The sequence below is a fragment of the Herpailurus yagouaroundi genome, unplaced genomic scaffold, assembly GCF_014898765.1.
Source record: "Herpailurus yagouaroundi ecotype Mexico unplaced genomic scaffold, PumYag 192, whole genome shotgun sequence".
In the NCBI taxonomy this organism is placed as follows: Eukaryota; Metazoa; Chordata; class Mammalia; order Carnivora; family Felidae; genus Herpailurus; species Herpailurus yagouaroundi.
The window spans coordinates 14,498,752-14,519,867 of NW_024412423.1; the positions used below are offsets into that span (position 1 = coordinate 14,498,752).

The 21,116-nt window shown below is 43.2% G+C and overlaps 1 protein-coding gene across 1 annotated transcript in view; it reads right to left on the reverse strand.

Moving 5' to 3' along the window:
- The window catches only part of ALDH7A1 (aldehyde dehydrogenase 7 family member A1), a 42,784-nt gene extending 21,668 nt beyond the window's left edge, over positions 1-21,116 (reverse strand). Inside the window, exons 1-8 of the mRNA XM_040444355.1 lie at positions 20,889-21,116; positions 19,375-19,428; positions 18,145-18,210; positions 13,106-13,186; positions 12,427-12,550; positions 7,152-7,284; positions 5,998-6,042; positions 2,176-2,253 (exon numbers count right to left, since the gene is read on the reverse strand). Of these exons, the coding sequence (XP_040300289.1) occupies positions 2,176-2,253; positions 5,998-6,042; positions 7,152-7,284; positions 12,427-12,550; positions 13,106-13,186; positions 18,145-18,210; positions 19,375-19,428; positions 20,889-21,080 (773 nt within the window). The 5' untranslated portion in view covers positions 21,081-21,116. The remainder of the gene's footprint in view (positions 1-2,175; positions 2,254-5,997; positions 6,043-7,151; positions 7,285-12,426; positions 12,551-13,105; positions 13,187-18,144; positions 18,211-19,374; positions 19,429-20,888) is intronic.

Below are 21,116 nucleotides of genomic sequence, written 5' to 3' on the forward strand. Positions count from 1 at the left end.
AGCCTGGAGCCTGTTTCGGATTCTGTGTCTCCCTCTCTCTCCGCCCCCCCCCCCCTCATTTTCTTTCTCTCTCTGTTCCCCAAAAAAAAAAAAAATTTAAAAAAAAAAAAAAAAAAAAAGAATTAAAAATGTGAAGGTTACAGGAAAGCATCCTAAGTATCTCTCACGAAAGCTCACTTAATAAAGACTGTGCTAGGATTTCCAGTTACCTCTAAGAAATATAAATCAGATACTATTGATCTGATCCACCTGGCTCCTGGTTCAGAGCTTCAAAGGACTCAGTATGGACCATGAAGGGTAGCCAGAGCATCAGACTTAGGTTAAGGCTGGAACAGCTTGATGAGATTATGCATGGAGACTTCCCCAGGTTCAGCCCACCAAACGTGAGCACGGATATGGATACTCAAAGTGGCTGTTACTAAATGCATGAATGCAAACACTACTCTATCTGAGCTAGCTCAAGACCAACGTGAAGGACTGATGTCCAAAGAAGAGGGGCGCCTGGGTGACTCAGTTGGCTAAGCGTCCAACTCTTGAGTTTAACTCAGGTTACGATCTCATGGTTCATGGGTTCAACACCCGCATCAGCCCTGCCCTGACAGTGCAGACCCTGCTTGGGAATCTGTCTCCCTCTCTCTCTGCTCCTCCCCCACTCATGATTCTCTCTCTCTCTCAAAAATAAACATTAAAAAAAAACAAAGTACAAAGCACAAAAAAGACTAGGTCAAAGGATATATTATTCATTATATAAATGACATTTAGATATTATTTCACTATCCACTCTATATGTGAAAGTTGTATTTTCTAACACGTTCCCATTTTTATAAAAAAAGGACTGATTTATTCATTCATTCATTCATTCATTCATTCATTCATTTTGAGACTGACCAGTAAGTGGAGTAGTATGGTAACAGTGATGGATGGAGATCAACATTTTAACCACACCAGTGTGGGCTGTGAGGCCTGACTCCTATGAAACCACACTTAATTAAAGTCTAAGCCAGGGGCACCCGGCTGGCTCAGTGGTCAGAGCATGGGACTCTTGATCTTGGAGTTGTGAGTTCAAACCCCACGTTGGATATAAAGATTACTTAAATATAAAATCTTAAAATAAATACATAAACAAAGTCTAAGCCAGTAGTAACAACTTCAACTTCCATCATTGTTCAGGGCAATCAGAGTCAGTTCCCAGCTTAAAAACAGGCTCTGATGTTATGCTGAGTTAGAAACCAGACACGAAAGGCCACATGTTATATGATTCCATCTACATGAAATGTCCCAAACAGGCCCAACTATAGAGATAGAAAGTGCAGGAGTGGTTGCCAGGGGGAAAAGGGAAGATGGTAAGTGAGTGCTAATAAGTACAAAGTTCCTTCCTGGTGAAATGAAAATGTTCTCAAATAAGATAACGGTAATGACTGCAAAACACTGTGAATATTCTAAAAACCACTCAACTGTACCTTTTTAAAGAGATAATTTCATGGTATGTGAATTATATAGCAATTTTCTTAAAACAATACATTTTTAAAAAGAGGCTCTATTCCCAGGGGCCCCTTTTTTCGTTCAGCTCAAGAACCTAGACAATAGGATGTGGGGGGAGGAATACACCAGACTCCAATTCCACACCTTTGCTTTGTGAGTAAGCACCTTTATAAATCAAGTGTCAGGAAGCCATAGACGTCCCAATGTTCCAGCAGTTTCTTATTTTAGGCTGTAAACATCTTAAACAAGTAGCTCTGGGTAATTAAAAAAAATAATTCTTACTCTTCTTCCAACAAAGACTAATGAAGACAAAGCCCAATAAGGTACGTAATAATAATGATTCCAAAAAAGCACTCACACCTCCTCAGCTTTACTGGGTTTCATTATTGTAATAAAGATGATTCTGGAGCACCTGGGTGGCTCAGTCAGCTAAGGGTCTGACTTCAGCTAAGGTCATGATCTCACAGATCATGAGTTTGAGGCCCACGTCGGGCTCTGTACTGACAGCTCAGAGCCTGGAGCCTGCTTTGGATTCTGTGTCTCCCTCTCTCTGTCTCTCTGCTCCTCCCCCACTGGCATTCTGTGTCTCTCAAAAATAAATAAAGATTGAAAAAACTTAAAAAAAAAAAGATGATTCGGATCAATCAACCCGGAGTCCTTCAACAGAAAAAGACACAGGGCCCAGTGACCTACCCTATATCTGCTCCACCACAGGTCAAGGAACAAATAGCACCAGGCAGTTTGTTGTCTTCTAGAACCTTGGCTATTATCCTAAAAAAGGAAAAAACAATTACTAAGAAAGAAAACAATTTCTAAGGGTTTTTCTAAAACTAGGAATAATTTCCAACTGAGTGACTTTCCAACTTTCTCCCTCACTCTGACCCCAAACATGCAGGCCTACATTTCACCTCACATACTACAGACGAGGTTTTCCAACACTTAAAGGCAGAACTCTTTTCCCCCTAAAATCTTTAGAAGAAAAAAAACATACAAAATAAATAAAAGATACAATGCAATGGTCAGGTAGTTCAACTGCTCACTGTTTTCTAATATTTTTCTGCCAAACTAGGAACACATATCTAGCTTAAGACGACAGAGTGATCACAGGACGTTTGTTTTTGGTTTTTGTTTTTGTCTGTTGCCACAAATCCATCAAAATGATGGCAAAGAAATAAAAAGATGCTTCAGATTCTGTGTCTCCCTCTCTCTTGCCCCTATGGTGTTCATGCTATGACTCTCACTCTCTCTCTCTCTCTCCTTCAAAAATAAATGCTTAAAAAATTTTTAAAAATAAAGAAAGAAAAAGGAAGAAAGGTAGTCCCCATCAGCAAATGAAATCCCAACACATCTGTGCAAAGCAAAGGCCAGCCAGAGAAGTGGTAAAGGAGGAAACCGAAAGAGGCCCCAAACCTAGTGTAGTTGCTGAGGAGGTACAGCAGAGGGAGCTACACCTGCCAACAGAACCTCAACAAGTTCACGACTAGTCTCCACTGGCTTCACACCAAATCCTTTACTAAAGAAATATCAGCACCCTCCAGGCTAAAGCACTGTGGGCTAGCAGTTTTTTAACACTGAATAATACAACTTATTCTATGAATCAAAATAATAACTACAGTTCCATACACCTTAAATCTGAGGAGGAGTTGTCAAAAATGGTAATTCTGGTTTCTCTTTCATACATTTTGAGCTTCCTGAATACAGCCAAGACTATTCATCAATCCTCCTAACCTTCCGGCTACTTCCTAATTTCTAATTTTGTTTAATTTTTTTTTAAAAATCCAAATTAAAAAAACAAACACTTCCATAAAAAAAGGGACCGCTGTTAAACATAAATTCTTTACCTGTCCCCGAAGCTGTCCTTTATAGTGGTTTTCTTTTTTCCTGTACCAAGGATCATACATGCAGTTGTAATGTCTGAACCTAGATTTCAGGTCATACAATTTTTTCCACAGACTCGGGGTATATACACTGTCTGGAGAAGGAGGCAGATTGTTTTTGAAGGGTCAGGATTTTGCTCTGTGTCTGTGGGTTTACAAAACCCTTTTCCCTATTGCATGAGCCTCTGACTTTGGGTTAAGTCTCTCGTTCCGTTGCCCAGGTGACCTGGTCAATGTCAGGGCGTCACCAGTGCTACAGAGACACAGCATGACTTACGGTAGACACGACCCCTGACCGGTGAACTCTATCTGAACTGGCATAACAACGTGAGAACTGTAAATGGGAACCTCAGGCTTTCTGCTCTTCCCTGAGCACAGGGACTTTTCTAACTTCATGTCCCTTATGGGTAACTGAAAGCTGTGCCTATGGAATTTTTCTAAGACATTCTGCTTCTTGTGAGTCAGCAGGCTTGTGAGTCAGAGCAACCCCCACACCTGTCCAAAGCAGATCTCACCTCCCTACTCCTGCATAATATGTTACAAAGACAGAGAATAAAGAGAAATACTGGATGCTATCCCTCCTGGCAAACTATGACCTTTCCTACATCTTTATGAATAGAAAAAGGGACAACGCGTAGGCAGTGTTCATCTAGGAATGTGAACGTTTAGCTGATTCTGCAGCACCTTTAGTTAACTCCAGCAAAATCTAGCATCATTTTATTTACTGTCTTCTCTAACAGAATCAGCTAACATTCTCAATTACCTAAAAAATCAGCCACACTCCCATAGGAACATTTCAAATCCTTCAAACTATTTAGAGCAAATAAATGAGATCAAAGGAGCAATCACGTACAACATGTGAAACTATTATCAAAATAAATATTTGAAACCAGCTGATGGGGCAACTGGGTGCTCAGTCGGTTAAGTGTCCCACTCTTGATTACAGCTCAGGTCATGATCTCATGGTCGGGCTCTGTGTTGCCAGCGCAGAGCCTGCTTGGGATTCTCTCTCCCTCTCTCTCTCCCAAAATAAAAAAATGAACTTGAAAAAAAAAAAAGCTGCCTAGTAACAATCGGTAAGTCTGTTCACTCTGTCGACATTAACTGTTTTGGGACATAAACTGTTTTTTAAGGTTTATTTTTAAAAACTGCCCAGGAATCTTATATTTATACATGTGATTTATCTCATGTGTCGTGCAGATTAGAGTTGTCTTTAATACTTAATTATAATTTAAGTATAATTATAATCATAAATTTTATTTTTTTTTAATTTTTTTTTCAACGTTTTTTATTTATTTTTGGGACAGAGAGAGACAGAGCATGAACGGGGAAGGGGCAGAGAGAGAGGGAGACACAGAATCGGAAACAGGCTCCAGGCTCCGAGCCATCAGCCCAGAGCCCGACGCGGGGCTCGAACTCACGGACCGCGAGATCGTGACCTGGCTGAAGTCGGACGCTTAACCGACTGCGCCACCCAGGCGCCCCTATAATCATAAATTTTAATTATTATAAATAAGTCAGTAGTTATTTAATTGTTAAATTTAATTATCTTGCCTTGGAGGATAAAGTTTCCTCAATATCATGTATTCCTTTCAAGTAAATACTAACACCTACTACTCTCTCTTTCAGCCCACGTGTCAATTCCTAAGCCACTGTTCCTCAATGGACTTCTAACCTCAAGGACCCTCTTCCATAAAGACTCCACAGGCTTTCTACCAGCAATTCTTAAATCAGAGAAAGAAGACCATGCAGCCAACGGAACAGCAACAACGGTCACCACTCTACACGGGAAGACATCCTGTTCTATACAGACTCTAAATGCCACGACGATAAACCAGTAATACTGATTTTATGACCTAATCAGAGTTGACAAGTTCTCTAAAATGATTAAAAAAATTTTTGTCACCAAAAGAGGAAATACATTTTAGATAGTGTTAGAAGAGTCAATAGAACAGTATAATAACCATTTCTTTGTTTTGCCAACCACCTATTAAACAAAAGCCAGGAAACTATCACCTGGGTAAAAGTCAAAGCCATGAACATGTTTAGAAGTTACTAAATACAGTCCGTAAATTGTAAGGATAGTTCCTTTCCACTGGATTTGGTGTTATTTCCCAAAAGACATAAAAGTTTTGAAGAGCCCAATTTCAATACCTTTATCAATATCTGGCTTGTTTCCAAAGAGTTCAATTACACGGCTCTGCAAGAGCTCCATATACCGTAAAATGATGTAAAAGTTATTACAGGGGCACCTGGATACCTCAGTCAGTCAAGAAGCCGACTTCAGCTCAGATCATGAACTCCCCATTGTGAGTTCAGGCCCTGTATTGGGCTCTGTGCTGTTAGCATGGAGTCTCCTTAGGATCCTTGGTCTCCCTGTCTCTCTGCCCCTCCCATGCTAGATCCCCCCTCGCCCCCTCTTATTCCCCCCCCCCCCACCGCCGCCACTCTCTCTCTCCTTCTCAAACATTTAAAAAAAAAAAAATCTGATTACAAGCCAAGGAGGAAAAAAAGGTTACCCAAGTCAAGTTCCATGCTTAATAAATATGACCCTTCCACACTGGATTAAAAGCCAGTGCCTACCAATCACCTTTTCCGATTATTCGATACTCAGGAAAAGAAAGCCACACATACTTACTTTGTGACAGCTACACTAATGAGGGAAGTTGTTGGAGCTCCTTTCCTTGAGAGGATCAAAAAAAAAAGCAACTTAGTTTGGTGGAAATCATAAATATCTTTTATTGTCAAGCAGAAACAGTCTTTCTGAGAAGTTCTGTCCAATTAAACCACAGAGCCTAATAAGTGATATCAACACTTGTCCTTGAGTTTTGCGTCTTTGGGAGCTCAGGTACTACAAAACTTTGAAAAACATAAAAATGGCACCAAGCAATTCTGAACCTGCTTGCTGCACTGATCATGGGAACTGTTACATTAACCTCTGTCAATTACAGAAATGGAAATCTATCAACATGAACTTTACAAGTTCCTTAGAAGGCTCAAGGGGCTGGAAAAAAAAAACCACACGACTAGTCCTTATGGATTAAAACATTAAAAGGCATGGGTCCCTTTGGCAACATGGTGCCAAATCATCAATCTCCCACCGATGCCTGACCTTTGTAGAGAGTCTGTGAAAGCATTCAACCGAACACAACATTAACGTAAATTAATTACCAGTGGAACAGATGCCAAATGGGCAAAGACAACTGTCCTGGCCTTTCTAATCTAACTTCTCCCATTCAACACAGAAGTTAAAAACAAGCAACTGTTTTGTCATCTACAAAATACAGACATTCTCCCAACTAACATCTACTATCCCATATTTTCCAGAGAGGTAAAAGTTAATGTATCAATGGGAACAATGGTCAAGGGCTGCAGAATCACTTGGGAATTCAGTATGAAATTTTTCCTGAATGGGAAAAAAGTAAGTCAAGTTTCACAAAGAGGATTGGGACTCTTCCCAAGTTCTTTTTTCTCCAACTTTCTACCTGGGTTTTCTACTTGCAGAATGTGGTATAAAGAATATATCCAGTCTTGGGTGCCTGAGCGGCTCAGTTGGTTAAGCGTCCAACTTCGGCTCAGGTCATGACATCACAGTTCGTGCGTTCAAGCCCCGCGCTGGGGTCTGTGCTGACAGCTCAGAGTCTGAAGCCTGCTCTGGATTCTTTGTCTCCCTCTTTGTCTGCTCCTCCCCCCCCCCTTCCTGTCTTTCTCTCTCAAAAATAAATAAATGTTAAAAAAAAAAAAAAAGAAAGAAAGGAAAGAAGAAGAACGAAGAAAGTAAGCAGGTCTTACCAAAGGCAGACATTCCCACAGATCATGGCAATGGCATTGTTCCAGCCATACACTGCCACAGGGAAGTTGAACGCAGTGATGATGCCAACCAGGCCTACAGGATTCCACTGTTCAATGAGGGCATGGCCAGGTCCTGAGGACAGGGAAGGAGTGGACCGTGCTTAAGCATACTGATTTAATGCACGTGATGGTGATAATAACAAAGCCTGAAATCATTCATTTTCAGAACTAAGGTGCCTGAGACCAAGAGGGGATTCCAGGTATCTCACAGTGGTTCACTTTACACAGCTAATCGGCATACCATAAAAGCTGCTATTACCGCACTACCTTATAAACTGTAAGGATACCATTATGCCTCTGACGCTCACAGGAAGTCCGTGTGGATCAGGGCAGCATCAGCACCATCCCGGAGACGAGGAAAGCTCAAAGAGGTGATGAGAGGTGCCCTGGGTGAGGTGAATGCAAAGGGCAGAACACAGGAGTTGTGACTCCTATTCTTTTATTGCCTGTAAAGCCCTTGGCCAACCTCTCCATATGAAGACAACGACACTCACTTACAAGGAACAAGAAGAGTTCTAAGAATTACATACGCGTTAAATGAATGACCGGCACAAGGCTTCACATTCATAGAGAAAAATGGGAACTACAAAGACACTATGTGTTCGCTATATACAAATTTTACATGTAACATCACCCACCATCCCACAAGGGCCTATTTTTTTTTTAATGTTTACTTATTTATTTAAACTTTACTTACTTATTTTTGAGAGAAAGCGTGAGCAGGGGAGGGACAGAGAGGGAAGAAGAGAGAAGGAGACAGAGGGAGAGAGGGAGGGATGGAGACAGAGAATCCCAAGCAGGCTCCACACTGTCAGCACAGAGCCCAAGGCTGGGCAGGGCTCAAACTCCCACAAACCATGAGATCATGACCCAAACCAAAAGCAAGAGTTTAACCAACTGAGCCACCTAGGCACCTCAAAGGGCCTATTTTAATCAAAGGCAGATGGAGCAGTGAACTGGAGCAAGGAGGTGGACAGTTCACAAATGGAGTTAAAACCACACACCGACTGGAAGGTGATGCTCCCAGCCGTCCATCTTTCTGGCCACACTCACCCTGTGGGAACAGGGTGCCCAGGAGCTGCTGCCCTCCCTTTCCTCGACGCACCTCAATCCTCCTCCCCTCCCTGAGATGATGTGCTGACACACTCTTCCTGGCAGGGCCTGCCTCCTCCTCTCCTGCCCTCCCCTCTTTGTCCTTCCCCCCACAGAGGCCAGTGCAGCCCTGATCACCTCCCTCCCCTGCTTACAACTCTGTGGTATCTGGATCACTACCTTAACTGCCCTCAGGACAAAGTCTGAATTCTTCAACAGGACAAGTGCCTTCCCGGGGCTCCCTCTCCACCCTGCCTCCCCGCTCAGATGGTGCCTGCAAGCTGTGTGCAACCAAGGCAGTTGCCCAAATAAGCCACATTCTCCCAGCTTTTTTTTTTTTTTAATTTTTTATTTATTTTTGAGACAGAGAGAGACAGAGCATGAGCAGGGGAGGGGCAGAGAGAGGGGGAGACACAGAATCCAAAGCGGGCTCCAGGCTCTAAGCTGTCAGCACAGAGCCCGACGCGGGGCTCGAACCCACGAACCGTGAGATCATGACCTGAGCCAAAGTCGGACGCTCGACAAACTGAGCCACCCAGGCGACCCTCTCCCAGCTTATTTCATGTGGGCTTTGGCCCAGCGTTAAGACCATCCTGCCCCACCCCTCTCACCCCTGAGGCCTTGCCTTGGATTACTGTCTCCCAGTCTCCCCTGTCTCCCAGGGGCCTTTCCTGACCCCCCAAGGCTGGCTCAGGGCCCCACCCTCCCCTGCACCCCACCACCGGACTTATCATGCTCTGTTACACTCCTCCCATTACTTGTCCATTACTTGCCTCCCACTCTAAAACATGAAGAATCTTCAATCTTATAAATTCCTTTAGGGCAAAGACAACGCCTTATTGATCAAGTATCACCTATCCGTTCACCTGGCACCTGCTAGACACTCAGTAAGCATCTACTACATCAATGAAGTCAAAGTTACCAGCAAAGCCTCTGTAGAGGTGAATAAATCTACTCTCCTAAAATATGTGTAAAACAAGTGAAAAAGGTTTTAATTGGTGAGGCAGACATCTCAGCAGGTATAAATCAAAGAAGTTCCTGTTTGCAGATGTATATTTCTCCAAACTAGAAATTTACTAACTTTTCAAACTAGAAAAGCCTATTAAAATCATCAGTAAGGGGCACCTGGGTGGCTCAGTCAGCTAAGCATCCAATTCTTGGCTTTGTCTCAGGTCATGATCTCGCAGTTCCTAAGGTTGAGCCCCATGTCGGGCTCTGCGCTGTAAGCACAGAACATGCTTGGGATTCTCTGTCTCCTGCTCTCTCTGCCCCTCTCTTGCTCGTGCTTGCTCGCTCTCACTCTCTCCCTCTCAAAGTAAACAAACAAACATAAAAAGAAACAGGGGTGCCTGGGTGGCTCAGCTGGTTAAGTGTCTAACTCTTGATTTCAGCTCAGGTCATGATCTCACACTTCATGAGTTTGAACCCTGTGCTTGGGATTCTCTCTCTCTCCCTCTCTCTCTGCCCCTCTCCCACTCCCCACATCTCTCTCTCAAAATTTATAAATAAATATTTAAAAGAAACAAAGGAAAGACAGGGAGGGAGGAAGGACGACAATAGCAGCCATCAGTAATTCTGCTACACGCAGACAACCACCGGGACTGCTTTGGCCAACTTCCATTCCCAAGTACTTTCTACACAGACATGCAGTCACCTGTTTTGCTCCACCAACAATGCAAACTTTCCAAATCACATAAACCCTTATCCTCACTGTTGAAACCTCCTCAGAGTACAAGGTCAGTCATTGCAACATAGTCATTTTCAGCAAAAAACTGAAAAAATACCCCACGTATCCATTATTTGGGAACTGGCTAAAATAATGAGTGTCCTGACAACCTGTTGGTTGTCTAATAAAAAAAGGACTAATAAAAAAAGATGAAGGAAGTCCCCTCCTGGAATTGTAAGCAACAATCTCTGAGACACCTTAAGTAAAAAGTAAGTATAGAATAGAGCATATAGCTTGGTCATGTCTGTGGGCCTCAAAGACACCTATTTGCCCACCCAAAAACAAAGCTCTAAAAAGATACACAAGAAACCAGAAACATTCACTACTTCCATGGGGATACTTGGGAGCATCCAGGAGGGTAAGAAAATAACTTTTCATCCTTTACCATTTCATCCTTTTTCAATTTTGTGATACAAATTTATTACCTCTTAAGAAAAAAAGAAAAAGAAAACCTAGAACAATTTAAAAGTAAACACAACTTTCCCATAAAAGTGTGCGGTTGTGGGAAACAATCTTCCCAAGTATGACTTTTAATATATGCTAACAGACTGGGGCACCAGGGCAGCTCAATTAAGCATCTGACTTTTTTTTAAATTTTTTTTTTAATTTTTTTTTCAACGTTTTTTATTTATTTTTGGGACAGAGAGAGACAGAGCATGAACGGGGGAGGGGCAGAGAGAGAGGGAGACACAGAATCGGAAACAGGCTCCAGGCTCCGAGCCATCAGCCCAGAGCCTGACGCGGGGCTCGAACTCACGGACCACGAGATCATGACCTGGCTGAAGCTGGGCGCTTAACCGACTGCGCCACCCAGGCGCCCCTGACTTTTTTTTTTTTTTAAAGGAGAATCGTTATATTTATTTTTTTTATTTTTCTTTTAATGTTTTTATTTATTTTTGAGACAGAGACAGAGCATGAGCAGGGAGGCACAGAGAGAGAGAGGGAGACACAGAATCCGAAGCAGGCTCCAGGCTCTGAGCTGTTAGCACAGAGCCTGACGTGGGGCTCGAACTCGGACTGTGAGATCATGACCTGAGCTGAAGTCAGACGCTTAACCGACTGAGCCACCCAAACGCCCCAAACGTCTGACTCTTGATTTCGGCTCAGGTCATGATCTCACGGTTTATGTGTTTGCGTCTCACACTGGGCTCTGTGCAGGAGCCTGCTTGTGATTCTCTCTCTCCCTCTCTCTCTGCCCCTCCTGTGCTCACACACTCTGTCAAAATAAATAAATAAAAGGAAAATAATATATACATATACACACACACATATACCAACAAACTACCAAAATTAGCTTAACCTTTGTCATATAAAATGGCACTCAGATCATTAAAAATATTTTTAAAATATTTATTCATTTTTAAGAGACAAGAGAGACTGAACATGAGTGGGGGAGGGGCAAAGTGAGGAGACACAGAACCCAAGGTAGGTCCCAGGCTCTGAGCTGTTAGCACAGAGCCCAACACAGGGCTCAAACTCACAGACCACAAGATCATGACCAGAGCTGAAGTTGGACACTCAACCAACTGAGCCAACCAGCTGCCCCTAGATCATTTCAAATGTTTCCTATTGACACTACAAGGAACATCTTTACATATAAACATTTGTCACATTTCAGGGAATTTACTCAAATTACATTCTTGAAACTGGCATTAAATATTTCAGGCCATTTGCATAGATTTTTGAATTGTTTTCCTGATGGACTAGTGATTCATGTTACCAAAAGTCCCCATTAAAGAACAGCTGTCTCACCCATGGACTTGCCAAAACAGTCTAATCTTTTTTTTTTTTTTTTCAACGTTTATTTATTTTTGGGACAGAGAGAGACAGAGCATGAACGGGCGAGGGGCAGAGAGAGAGGGAGACGCAGAATCGGAAACAGGCTCCAGGCTCGGAGCCATCAGCCCAGAGCCCGACGCAGGGCTCGAACTCCCGGACCGCGAGATCGTGACCTGGCTGAAGTCGGACGCTTAACCGACTGCGCCACCCAGGCGCCCCCAATCTAATCTTTAAAAATAGAAAATTTTGGGGCGCCTGGGTCCGGGAGTTCGATGGCTCAGAGCCTGGAGCCTGTTTCCGATTCTGCGTCTCCCTCTCTCTCTGCCCCTCGCCCGTTCATGCTCTGTCTCTCTCTGTCCCAAAAATAAATAAACGTTGAAAAAAATAAAATAAAATAAAATAAAATAAAATAAAAAATAAAAATAGAAAATATTAAGAAGGATCTTCATCTGATGTTCTCACCTATTGTAATTTACATTTGTTCATGCAGAGATTAAAGACATTTTCATATTTTTACGTGATATATCCAATTCCTCTTTTGCAAACTGTTCACAGCCAGCACATTTTTTGGAGCTCTAAGAGTCAAAAACTCTTAGTTTAACTGACTTCATTGCTTACTTTCAGAAGGCAAGATGGGTCCCCCAATCATCCGTGATAAGCCAACAGCATAATCACAAATATCCACGTACTCTTGAACTTCTCCTACACCTTCCACTAAGATTTTCCCCATCTCCAAAGACACCTAAAAAACAAAAATTCAAGAAGCATTTTTCCGACACAGTTCACAGTTTAATTACTAAATTTATAGGGCGAGGAGGTCGGGCAGGAAAGCAAACCATATTTTGGGTCTCTTTTGTGAAGGTAATGATCTTAAAAAAGTCTGTTATTATCTTAACAATTTAAAAAACCAAAAACAGGGTGCCCGGGTGGCCGTCAGTTAAGCGTCCGACTTCGGCACAAGTCATGACCTCACAGTTCGTGGGTTCGAGTCCCACGTCAGGCTCTGTGCTAACAGCTCAGAGCCTGTAGCCTGCTTCGGATCCTGTGTCTCCCTCTCTCTCTGCCCCTCCCCAATTCATGCGCTGTCTCCCTCTCTTTCAAAAATAAACATTAAAAAAAGAAAAAAAACCCAAGAACTGTCTTTATTTTTCTTTGTTCCTCTTGTCCATCTTTCCTCCAAAAACAAGATTTTAAATGTATGAACTGTTTTCCTTAAGCATCACAATCTTAAACACAGATGCACAACAGTCTTATGTCCCACTCAAAGGACTGTGTATTTACTACAAAAATACTTTACCAAACTTCCTAGTACTTGGATCTTCTCCCGCAAGGCATCCCCAATCTGTCTCACTACTTCTCCTCTCTTCGGAGCAGGAACCTAAGAAGAGAATGGAATCTTAGTGTCTGATTCAAAGTGTGAACTCACATCTGTAACACAGTATTAGACCAATGTGCTGTGAGAAAACTACAAACCCATTAGATGACTTCCTGATCACATCAAGAACGTGGTTATCACACATCCCGTAAACCGATACCAAGAGACGCAGAAAACATCCAGACGACTGGCTGCTGGAGAGCATGGGACTGTGCCATATGCACAGAGAAATTCAGAGACTGAACACACCTCTGGAATGACACTAGGAAAGGCTTAAAATACCTTAATCACCCCTAAACCTTTATGATACCCAGAAACGTTTTCTTATGGGTCAAACTGCACTACACCACAGGGCCTGCTTGGCATTCTCTCATTTCCTCCCCAAAACACATGCTCTCTCTCTCTCTCTCTAGCTGTCAAAATAAATAAAGTTAAAAAAAATGTTTTAAAGCCCGTTCAGGAAAAGAAAGATCCTGAATTCACACACACCTGGGTAAATACACACACAAATTAAAGGTTTCTGGTCAAACGTTTCACTGGCATTTAAAACAGTGCATGCACACAGTCAATCCTAATGTAAATTGTGGACTTTAGTAAATTATGATTTATCCAAATTGACTCTCCAACTGTAACAAATGTATGGGGTTAACACAAGATGATATTAAGAGGGAAACATGAAAAGTGTGATAAAGTACACGAACTCCCTACTTTCTGCTTATCTTTTTGATGGTGGGTCAGAATAAGTCACTCCAGACTATGCCACTTTGGCATGAGGATTATTTTGAGCAGAAGGCAAAGGCCAAACAGACTCAGGAAAAGCTTTCAACCCCTTTGTAAACAACTTACAAAGGGGATCTATGCCAAGAAGTCTGTTATTATTTTTATTATTTTTTATTTTTATTATTAACGTATTATATTATCATCTTACTACTCTTATTATCAAAGTAAACTTTTGGGGCACCTGAGTGGCTCAGTCAGTTGAGTGTCCGACTTCAGCTCAGGTCATGATCTCACAGTCCGTGGGTTCGAGCCCCGTGTCGGGCTCTGTGCTGACGGCTCAGAGCCTGGAGCCTGCTTCGGATTCTGTGTCTCCCTCTCTCTCTGCCCCTCCCCTGCTCATGCTCTGTCTCTCTGTCTCAAAAATAAATAAAAACATTAAAAAATTTTTAAATAAATAAAGCAAACTTTTATTATTTATTTAATTTATTTTTTTATAGTTTTTTTTTTTAATGTTTTTAATGTATTTTTGAGAGAGAGATAGAGACAGAACACAAGCAGGGGAGAGGCAGAGAGAGGGGAGCCACAGAATCTGAAGCAGGTTCCAGGCTCCAAGGTGTCAGCACAGAGCCCGATGCAGGGCTCGAACTCACAAACCGCGAGATGGTGACGTGAGCTGAAGTCAGACGCTTAACCGACTGAGCCACCCAAGCACCCCAATTTTATTTCATTTTTTAAGTAGGCTTCACACCCAGCACAGAGCCCAATGCCAAGCTTGTACTCAGGATCCTGAGATCGTGACCTGGGGTGAGATCAAGAGTTGGATGCTTAACCGAATGAGCCATCTAGGTGCCTCACCAAAGATAACTTTTATAGGGGCACCTGGGTGGCTCAGTTGGTTGAGCATCTGACTTCAGCTCAGGTCAGGATCTCAGTTTGTAAGCTCGAGCCCCACGTCGGGCTCTTTGCTGATGGCTCAGAACCCGGAGCCTCTTCAGATTCTGTGTCTCCCTCTCTTTCTGCCCCTCCCCCGCTCATGCTCTGTCTCACAAAAATAAATAAATGTAAAAAAATAATTTTTTTTTTTTAAATTTAAAAAAAAGATAACTTTTATAAAGAGAGACCTAGTGTATGGAAGGGAAAACATTTCTGTACTGAACATCTGCTCCTTTCACCTTCCTGTGAATTGCCTTCTTCCTCCATGAGGGCCTAGAGCTCTGGGTGTATATAAGCCTAGATGCCTGGCTATTCTTGGGTTTCGATCTTGGTCACCATCATCATCCTTACCCGCCCCACATAAGAAATTAAATTTGTTCTCTCCTGTTAGTGGTGGTTTTTTTGTTTTTTTTTTTTAAGTTTATTTATTTTAAGAGAGAGAGAGACACAGAGAGTAAGCACATGCCAGGGAACGGGCAGAAAGAGAGGGGCCAGATCTCAGGAACCGAAGCATGAGATCATGACCTGAGCCGAAATCAAGGGTTGGTCATTTAACCTACTGAGACCCAGGGCCTCCTTTTAATCTGTTTTATGTCCGGTATTAGACCAGCCACAATACACAAAAGTGAAAACAAAAAATTTTTCCTCCTCTACGATGTGGGAAACAAAGGCAGAAGGAAATGGCAGATAAAATTAAATATCCTTATAATCCGCAGCCCATTGATGAATACATGAGGCCAGGAGAGTAAAAAGCTTCTCCAGGAACTTCCTAGGGTCTTAATGCTAATGCTTTGCTAGAGGGAAAACCACCTTAGGTCAACAATAGCTAGGCCTCCAATATCCTGACAGTCTTCTTTAGCATATGAAAATCTCACTGGAAACTTCCACTGGTTTTTCCCCCCCCCCCCCCCCCCCCCCCCCCCCACTCCAAAGTATATAACCAGTCTTTCCTCATGGTCCTGGGGCAGCTCTTTCTGCCCACAGGTCCTGTCCCCGTGCTTCAGTAAAATCACCTTTTTGCACCAAAGATGTCTTTAAGAATTTTCTTGGCCGTCGGGTCTGGACCCCGTGAACCCCATTATGACCTCAAAAAACCTCATCTCTCTATACCACTATAAACTAAAACTGCTCTAAAAAATAAACTGTAATTACATTTTTTGTAAATAGCTTATGTACAGAGAAACAATGATTTTAAAAAATTATGCAGTAACTTTAAGCTTCTATTCAGTACAATGACAGGTCACAAACTTTTACACATGCCATGTACATAGGAAGTAGGTATAATAATCACAACTATGAAATACATAAAAGACTGGAAGGAGGGTCGCTTGGGGGGCTCAGCCAATTAAGCGTCTGACTTCGGCTCAGGTACTGATCTCAGGGTTTCTGAGTCAGGTTCTGAGCTGACAGTGTGGAGCCTGCTTGGTTCTTGCTCTCTCTCTCTCTGCCCCTCTCCCACCCATGCTTTCTCTTGCTCTCAAAATAAACTTAAAGCAAACCAAAAAATATATATATATATATCAGGGTGCCTGGGTGGCTTAGTCAGTTGAGCGTCAGACCTTGGCTCAGGTCATGATCTTGCGGTCCATGAGTTTGAGCCCCGAGTCAGGCTCTGTGCTGACAGCTCAGAGCCTGGAGCCTGCTTCGGACCCCGTGTCTCCTTCTCTCTCTACTTCTCCCATGCTCATGCTTTGCCTCTCTCTCTCTCTCCCTGAAAAATTTAAAAAAAAATTTAAAAAGCCTGGAAGGAAATGCACCAAAACGTAACTCTAACAAACATTCTGTATCGAACTAGAAGAGGTAAGGGGATTAAATTTAATTATCTCATTTAGTGCATTATCCATTTTTTTAGTAAGGAATAGGTATTTATGACCAAAAAGAAAAAAAATTTAATGTATTTATTTATTTGGAGAGATAGTGAATAGTGAAGGGGGAGGGGCAGGGGGATGGGAAGGGACATAATCTCAAGCAGGGTCTGGAAGATGTCAGCATGGAGTGAACACCGGGCTCGAACCCACAAACCATGAGATCATGACCTGAGCCAAAATCAAGAGTCCAATGCTCAACCAAATGAGCCACCCAGGAGCCCTCAAAATAATTATTTTTAAAACAATAAATTGGTACTGCTTTGGACACTCTTCTCTTAGGTACGGTACGGTGAACTTTAGTTACCACTCTATTTACTTTTGGAAGTGGTATTTCACTGCTCAAGGATATCCTCATAGCACATAATGGAACCCTGAGCCAATTTATAGCCTCATTTAAAGTCAAGATGTTTCTCCCGCTTTGCACAGAGGGGGTCCCGGGGCTGACGGCTAAGGAGCATCCAATTCAGGGCTCTCTGGGAGAGCCTGCCCCTCACCAAGTCACCCTAACAATCTTTGATTCAGAGAAGACACGGGCTCAGCAGCCCGCAACTTGGCAGCACTGGGTTCTGTAACTCAGGTACAGAGGTTGGCAAAGGCCACGTTCTCCAGTAAGCAATTCCAATTAGTAACTCGTTTAATCCTCACCATAACTGCAGGAATGGAGGAGGAATTCTGGGTCTCCTCTATTTACAAGACAAAACAGAGGGGGGAGAGCTGGGTTAAACCATCCCCATATTCCTCCAGCCTCAGGCCTATAACCTTTGGTGGTAGATCAAAAGGGATATTCAGGGTGGGAGAGGCGAGGGAGGACTGGGAAATCCAGGCCACCCCAGTTCTTCCCTCTCTTCTCCTCCAGAGCCTGACCCTCACCTAGTGACAGCTCCCTGTGACCCAGCCCAGGCCAGTCACAGCCCCTAGAGCCACTCATATTACCCCTGGTGGAGACAGTGATGGAGGAGGCACAACTTGCTTCCAGGCCTAATCAGATGGTGGAGGAACTCAAGCCCCTGTCCTCTGAACCAGGAATATCTGAGACACTCCTTCCCACACTCCCACATCCCCACCCTTACATAAAGCTGGCAGGGGGAGTGGGAAGAAACGGCGATAAAAAGGGTGTTTCTAGCATACATATTCTTTTCTTTTTGTTCCATTAGAAATTTAAGAAATTTCAAAAAAATAAAAGAAATTTAAAAAACTTCATTTGGAAAATAGAGTATTCAGAGCTGAAGTTTACACTACATCACTACAGACTTTTAATCCATTTTAAATCACCCATTTACTGAAAGCCAAATATGGACAAGGCACAATCCCAGGTCTACAGCAGAGGAGATTATCACAACCCCCAAGGAACTCCCATTTTAGGGAGACGACTCCTCATCAGATTTCTCTATATCTCCCTGCAGTTACAATAGATCATGGTGCTCTGACCTTCATACTCACCTCTGCCCAGATTCTCCAGGCTTCCCTTGCTTTCTTCACAGTTTCTTCATAGTCAGCCACGCTGGCCTAAATTAACAATTAGGGGGGAGACCAAGGGAAAAAGAAAAGGAAGCAATGATCCCCTTGTGAGAACCTACAAGATTTTTGCAAAAGGACTGGAATCTCTCTGGGTGACCCTCAGATTTGTAGATTCCAATGATTTTCACAGCCTATGTATCCAAACACTCATGAGAACCCAGTAAGACAACTTCAAATTTAGCTGTGCTTTTTACAACACTGCTCTTTATATATATATATATATATATAATGCATTTAGTTTATTTCCTTCCATCAGCAGCATTTGAAACGTTTTTTTTTTTACATTTCTTTTTTATTTTATTTTTAATTTACATCCAAATTAGTTAGCATATAGTGCAACAATGATTTCAGGAGTAGATTCCTTAATGCCCCTTACCCATTTAGCCCATCCCCCCTCCCACACCCTCTTCAGTAACCCTCTGTTTGTTCTCCATATTTATGAGTCTCTTATGTTTTGTCCCCCTCTACAACATTGCTTCTTGAAGCAAGGTCCATTAGCCTCATCTGGGGACAACACCTGACATGTTATCAGAAATTCAGACACATGGGCTCCATCCCAGACTCCAGAGGTCAGAACCTTCTTTCAAAGAGGAGAGGATTCTGAAAAATGGCCTCAAAGGGACACACCCTCACGACTTTTCCGTTCCACCTTTTCTAAGGCATCCGACCCAAAGAGTGGGCAGTCTCTCCCAGACACTCTTAAAAGTGAAATGAAAAAGAAACACATTATTCTCGGACTCTGAATTTCATGTTGCTTTTTTTTTTTTTAACATTAATTTATTTTTTGTTTTTTGTTTTTTATTTATTTTTGAGACAGAGAGAGACAGAGCATGAGCAGGGGAGGGGTAGAAAGAGAGGGAGACACAGAATCTGAAGCAGGCTCCAGGGTCTAAGCTGCCAGCACAGAGCCCGATGCGGGGCTCGAACTCACAGACCATGAGATCATGACCTGAGCTGAAGTCGGACGCTTAACCGACTGAGCCACCCAGGCGCCCCTAACATTAATTTATTTTTGAGACACAGAGACAGAGCACAAGCAGGGTAGGGGCAGAAAGAGAATGAGACACAGAATCCGAAGCGGGCTCCAGGCTCTGAACTGTCAGCACAGAGCCCAACTCAGGGCTCAAACTCACACACAAAAAAAAAACTTACCTGTCGGACTCTTGCTATTGGTTCATTGTTAGCAGGACAATAAGTCGTGATAACCTTAAAACAAAAACAAGATGACTTAGAAAATGCAATTCTTTCCAACTGGCAGAAAAGATCAAATGGGGGGAAAAAAGAGGAGAAAGGAAAAAAACAGATACCACACCCAAACTGGGAATTTTTACACTAACTTCTATGACAAATAGGCCACCCATAGAGCTTTCATTCTTGACCTAAACATTCAGAAGCACATTTTGCAAAACCCACCCTTGCCTTCTGAATGTTAGGTTTAAAAGCAATAGCCTGACTTAATTACTTCGCCACTTTTTCTATTAATAACAGACAAAACTGACGAGTTTTACTTACTCTTCTCTCTTACTCTGCCCTGGTCAGAAGGTGAAATAGTCAACAATGGACAACTATGGGCAAGGGCTATGTCCACCCAAACTGCAGAGATTGGAAAGAAAAAAATCAAGACGTAGCTAAAAGATCTTCAGGAGAGATTACTGTATGGAGGAGCCTAATGATTCGATGCCACAGGAAAAACCGGTTCAAACTACCAACCGAAGAGGGGATTACGGAAATAATTTAAAACACCTGCATTTCCTACAGTCACAGATAACCAAAAAGATGTTTCCTGTAACAGAGCAAGTTCATTATATCACATGTAACAAACTTTGTGGCATGTTATGTAACTTCTTTTATGTTTAGGTTTTTTTTGTTTTTGTTTTAAGATTTATTCGTTTTTCAGAGACAGGGACAAAGCGTGAGGGGAGGAGGGTCAGAGACAGAGGGCGACACAGAGTCCGAAGCAGGCTCCAGGCTCTGAGCTGTCAGCAAAGAGCCAGAGGCGAGCTCGAACTCACTAACCGCCAGATCATGGCCTCAGCCCAAGCCTGACGCTTAGCCAACTGAGCCAACCAGGCGCCCCTATGTAGCATTACCTTATCAAACCTTTCTTTTGCCTGCGGCCTTCAAAACATCTGACTGATAATAACCTTACCTTTCCATTGAATTCTAGAAAACATATTAATGAGCTTTAACTGGGTGCCAGTCATGGTGCCTGGCCACGAAAACAGAACAGGATTCCAGCAAGTCTGAGCTTGCAAACTCCCACAAAACATTGCAGAAAAGACAGTGGAAAACTAAAACAGCACATTACCTGGGGCGCGTGTCACATCAGAGGAGCCAAACACAAAATTGAGGGAGTTTCCCACCGCTAAAGCGTGTGGCATTTCTCACTACCCATTGCAGAACTCTGCCGCTAAGGTTGTCAGCATGCATGCAAAGTTCAGGCCCTAGCAGCTCCCAAATGACACTGCCTGGCCACAGCATACAAAGACCGAGAAATCTAGGGGCATTTTTTAAGGCACGCTACACAAGGGCACTTCTGCGTGGTTTCAAAACCTCCCACCCAGTACAACGGTCCACAGCTGCAGCGGGGGGTCGGGTGGGGGCAGTGCCCGCGCGACCTCCCGGAGCGCACTGAGGCCGCACAGATTCCCGGGACGCCCGCCTACCTCTCCCCGGCCTCCCCAACTTCCATTATACACGCCCTCGTTTTCCTCGTGGAGCCCCAGCTCCTTCAGCCAAGCGTACTGGGCCTGATTGATGAGCAAAGTGGACATGAAGGCGGCAGGCCTGTTCCAAGCGTCCGAGAGCTTGCTTCCCCTCAAGTGGTACGCACACAGCTGGCGGGGCACGCGCCACATAATGAGACCCGGACGCTCAGCGCGCCCGCGGCCCGG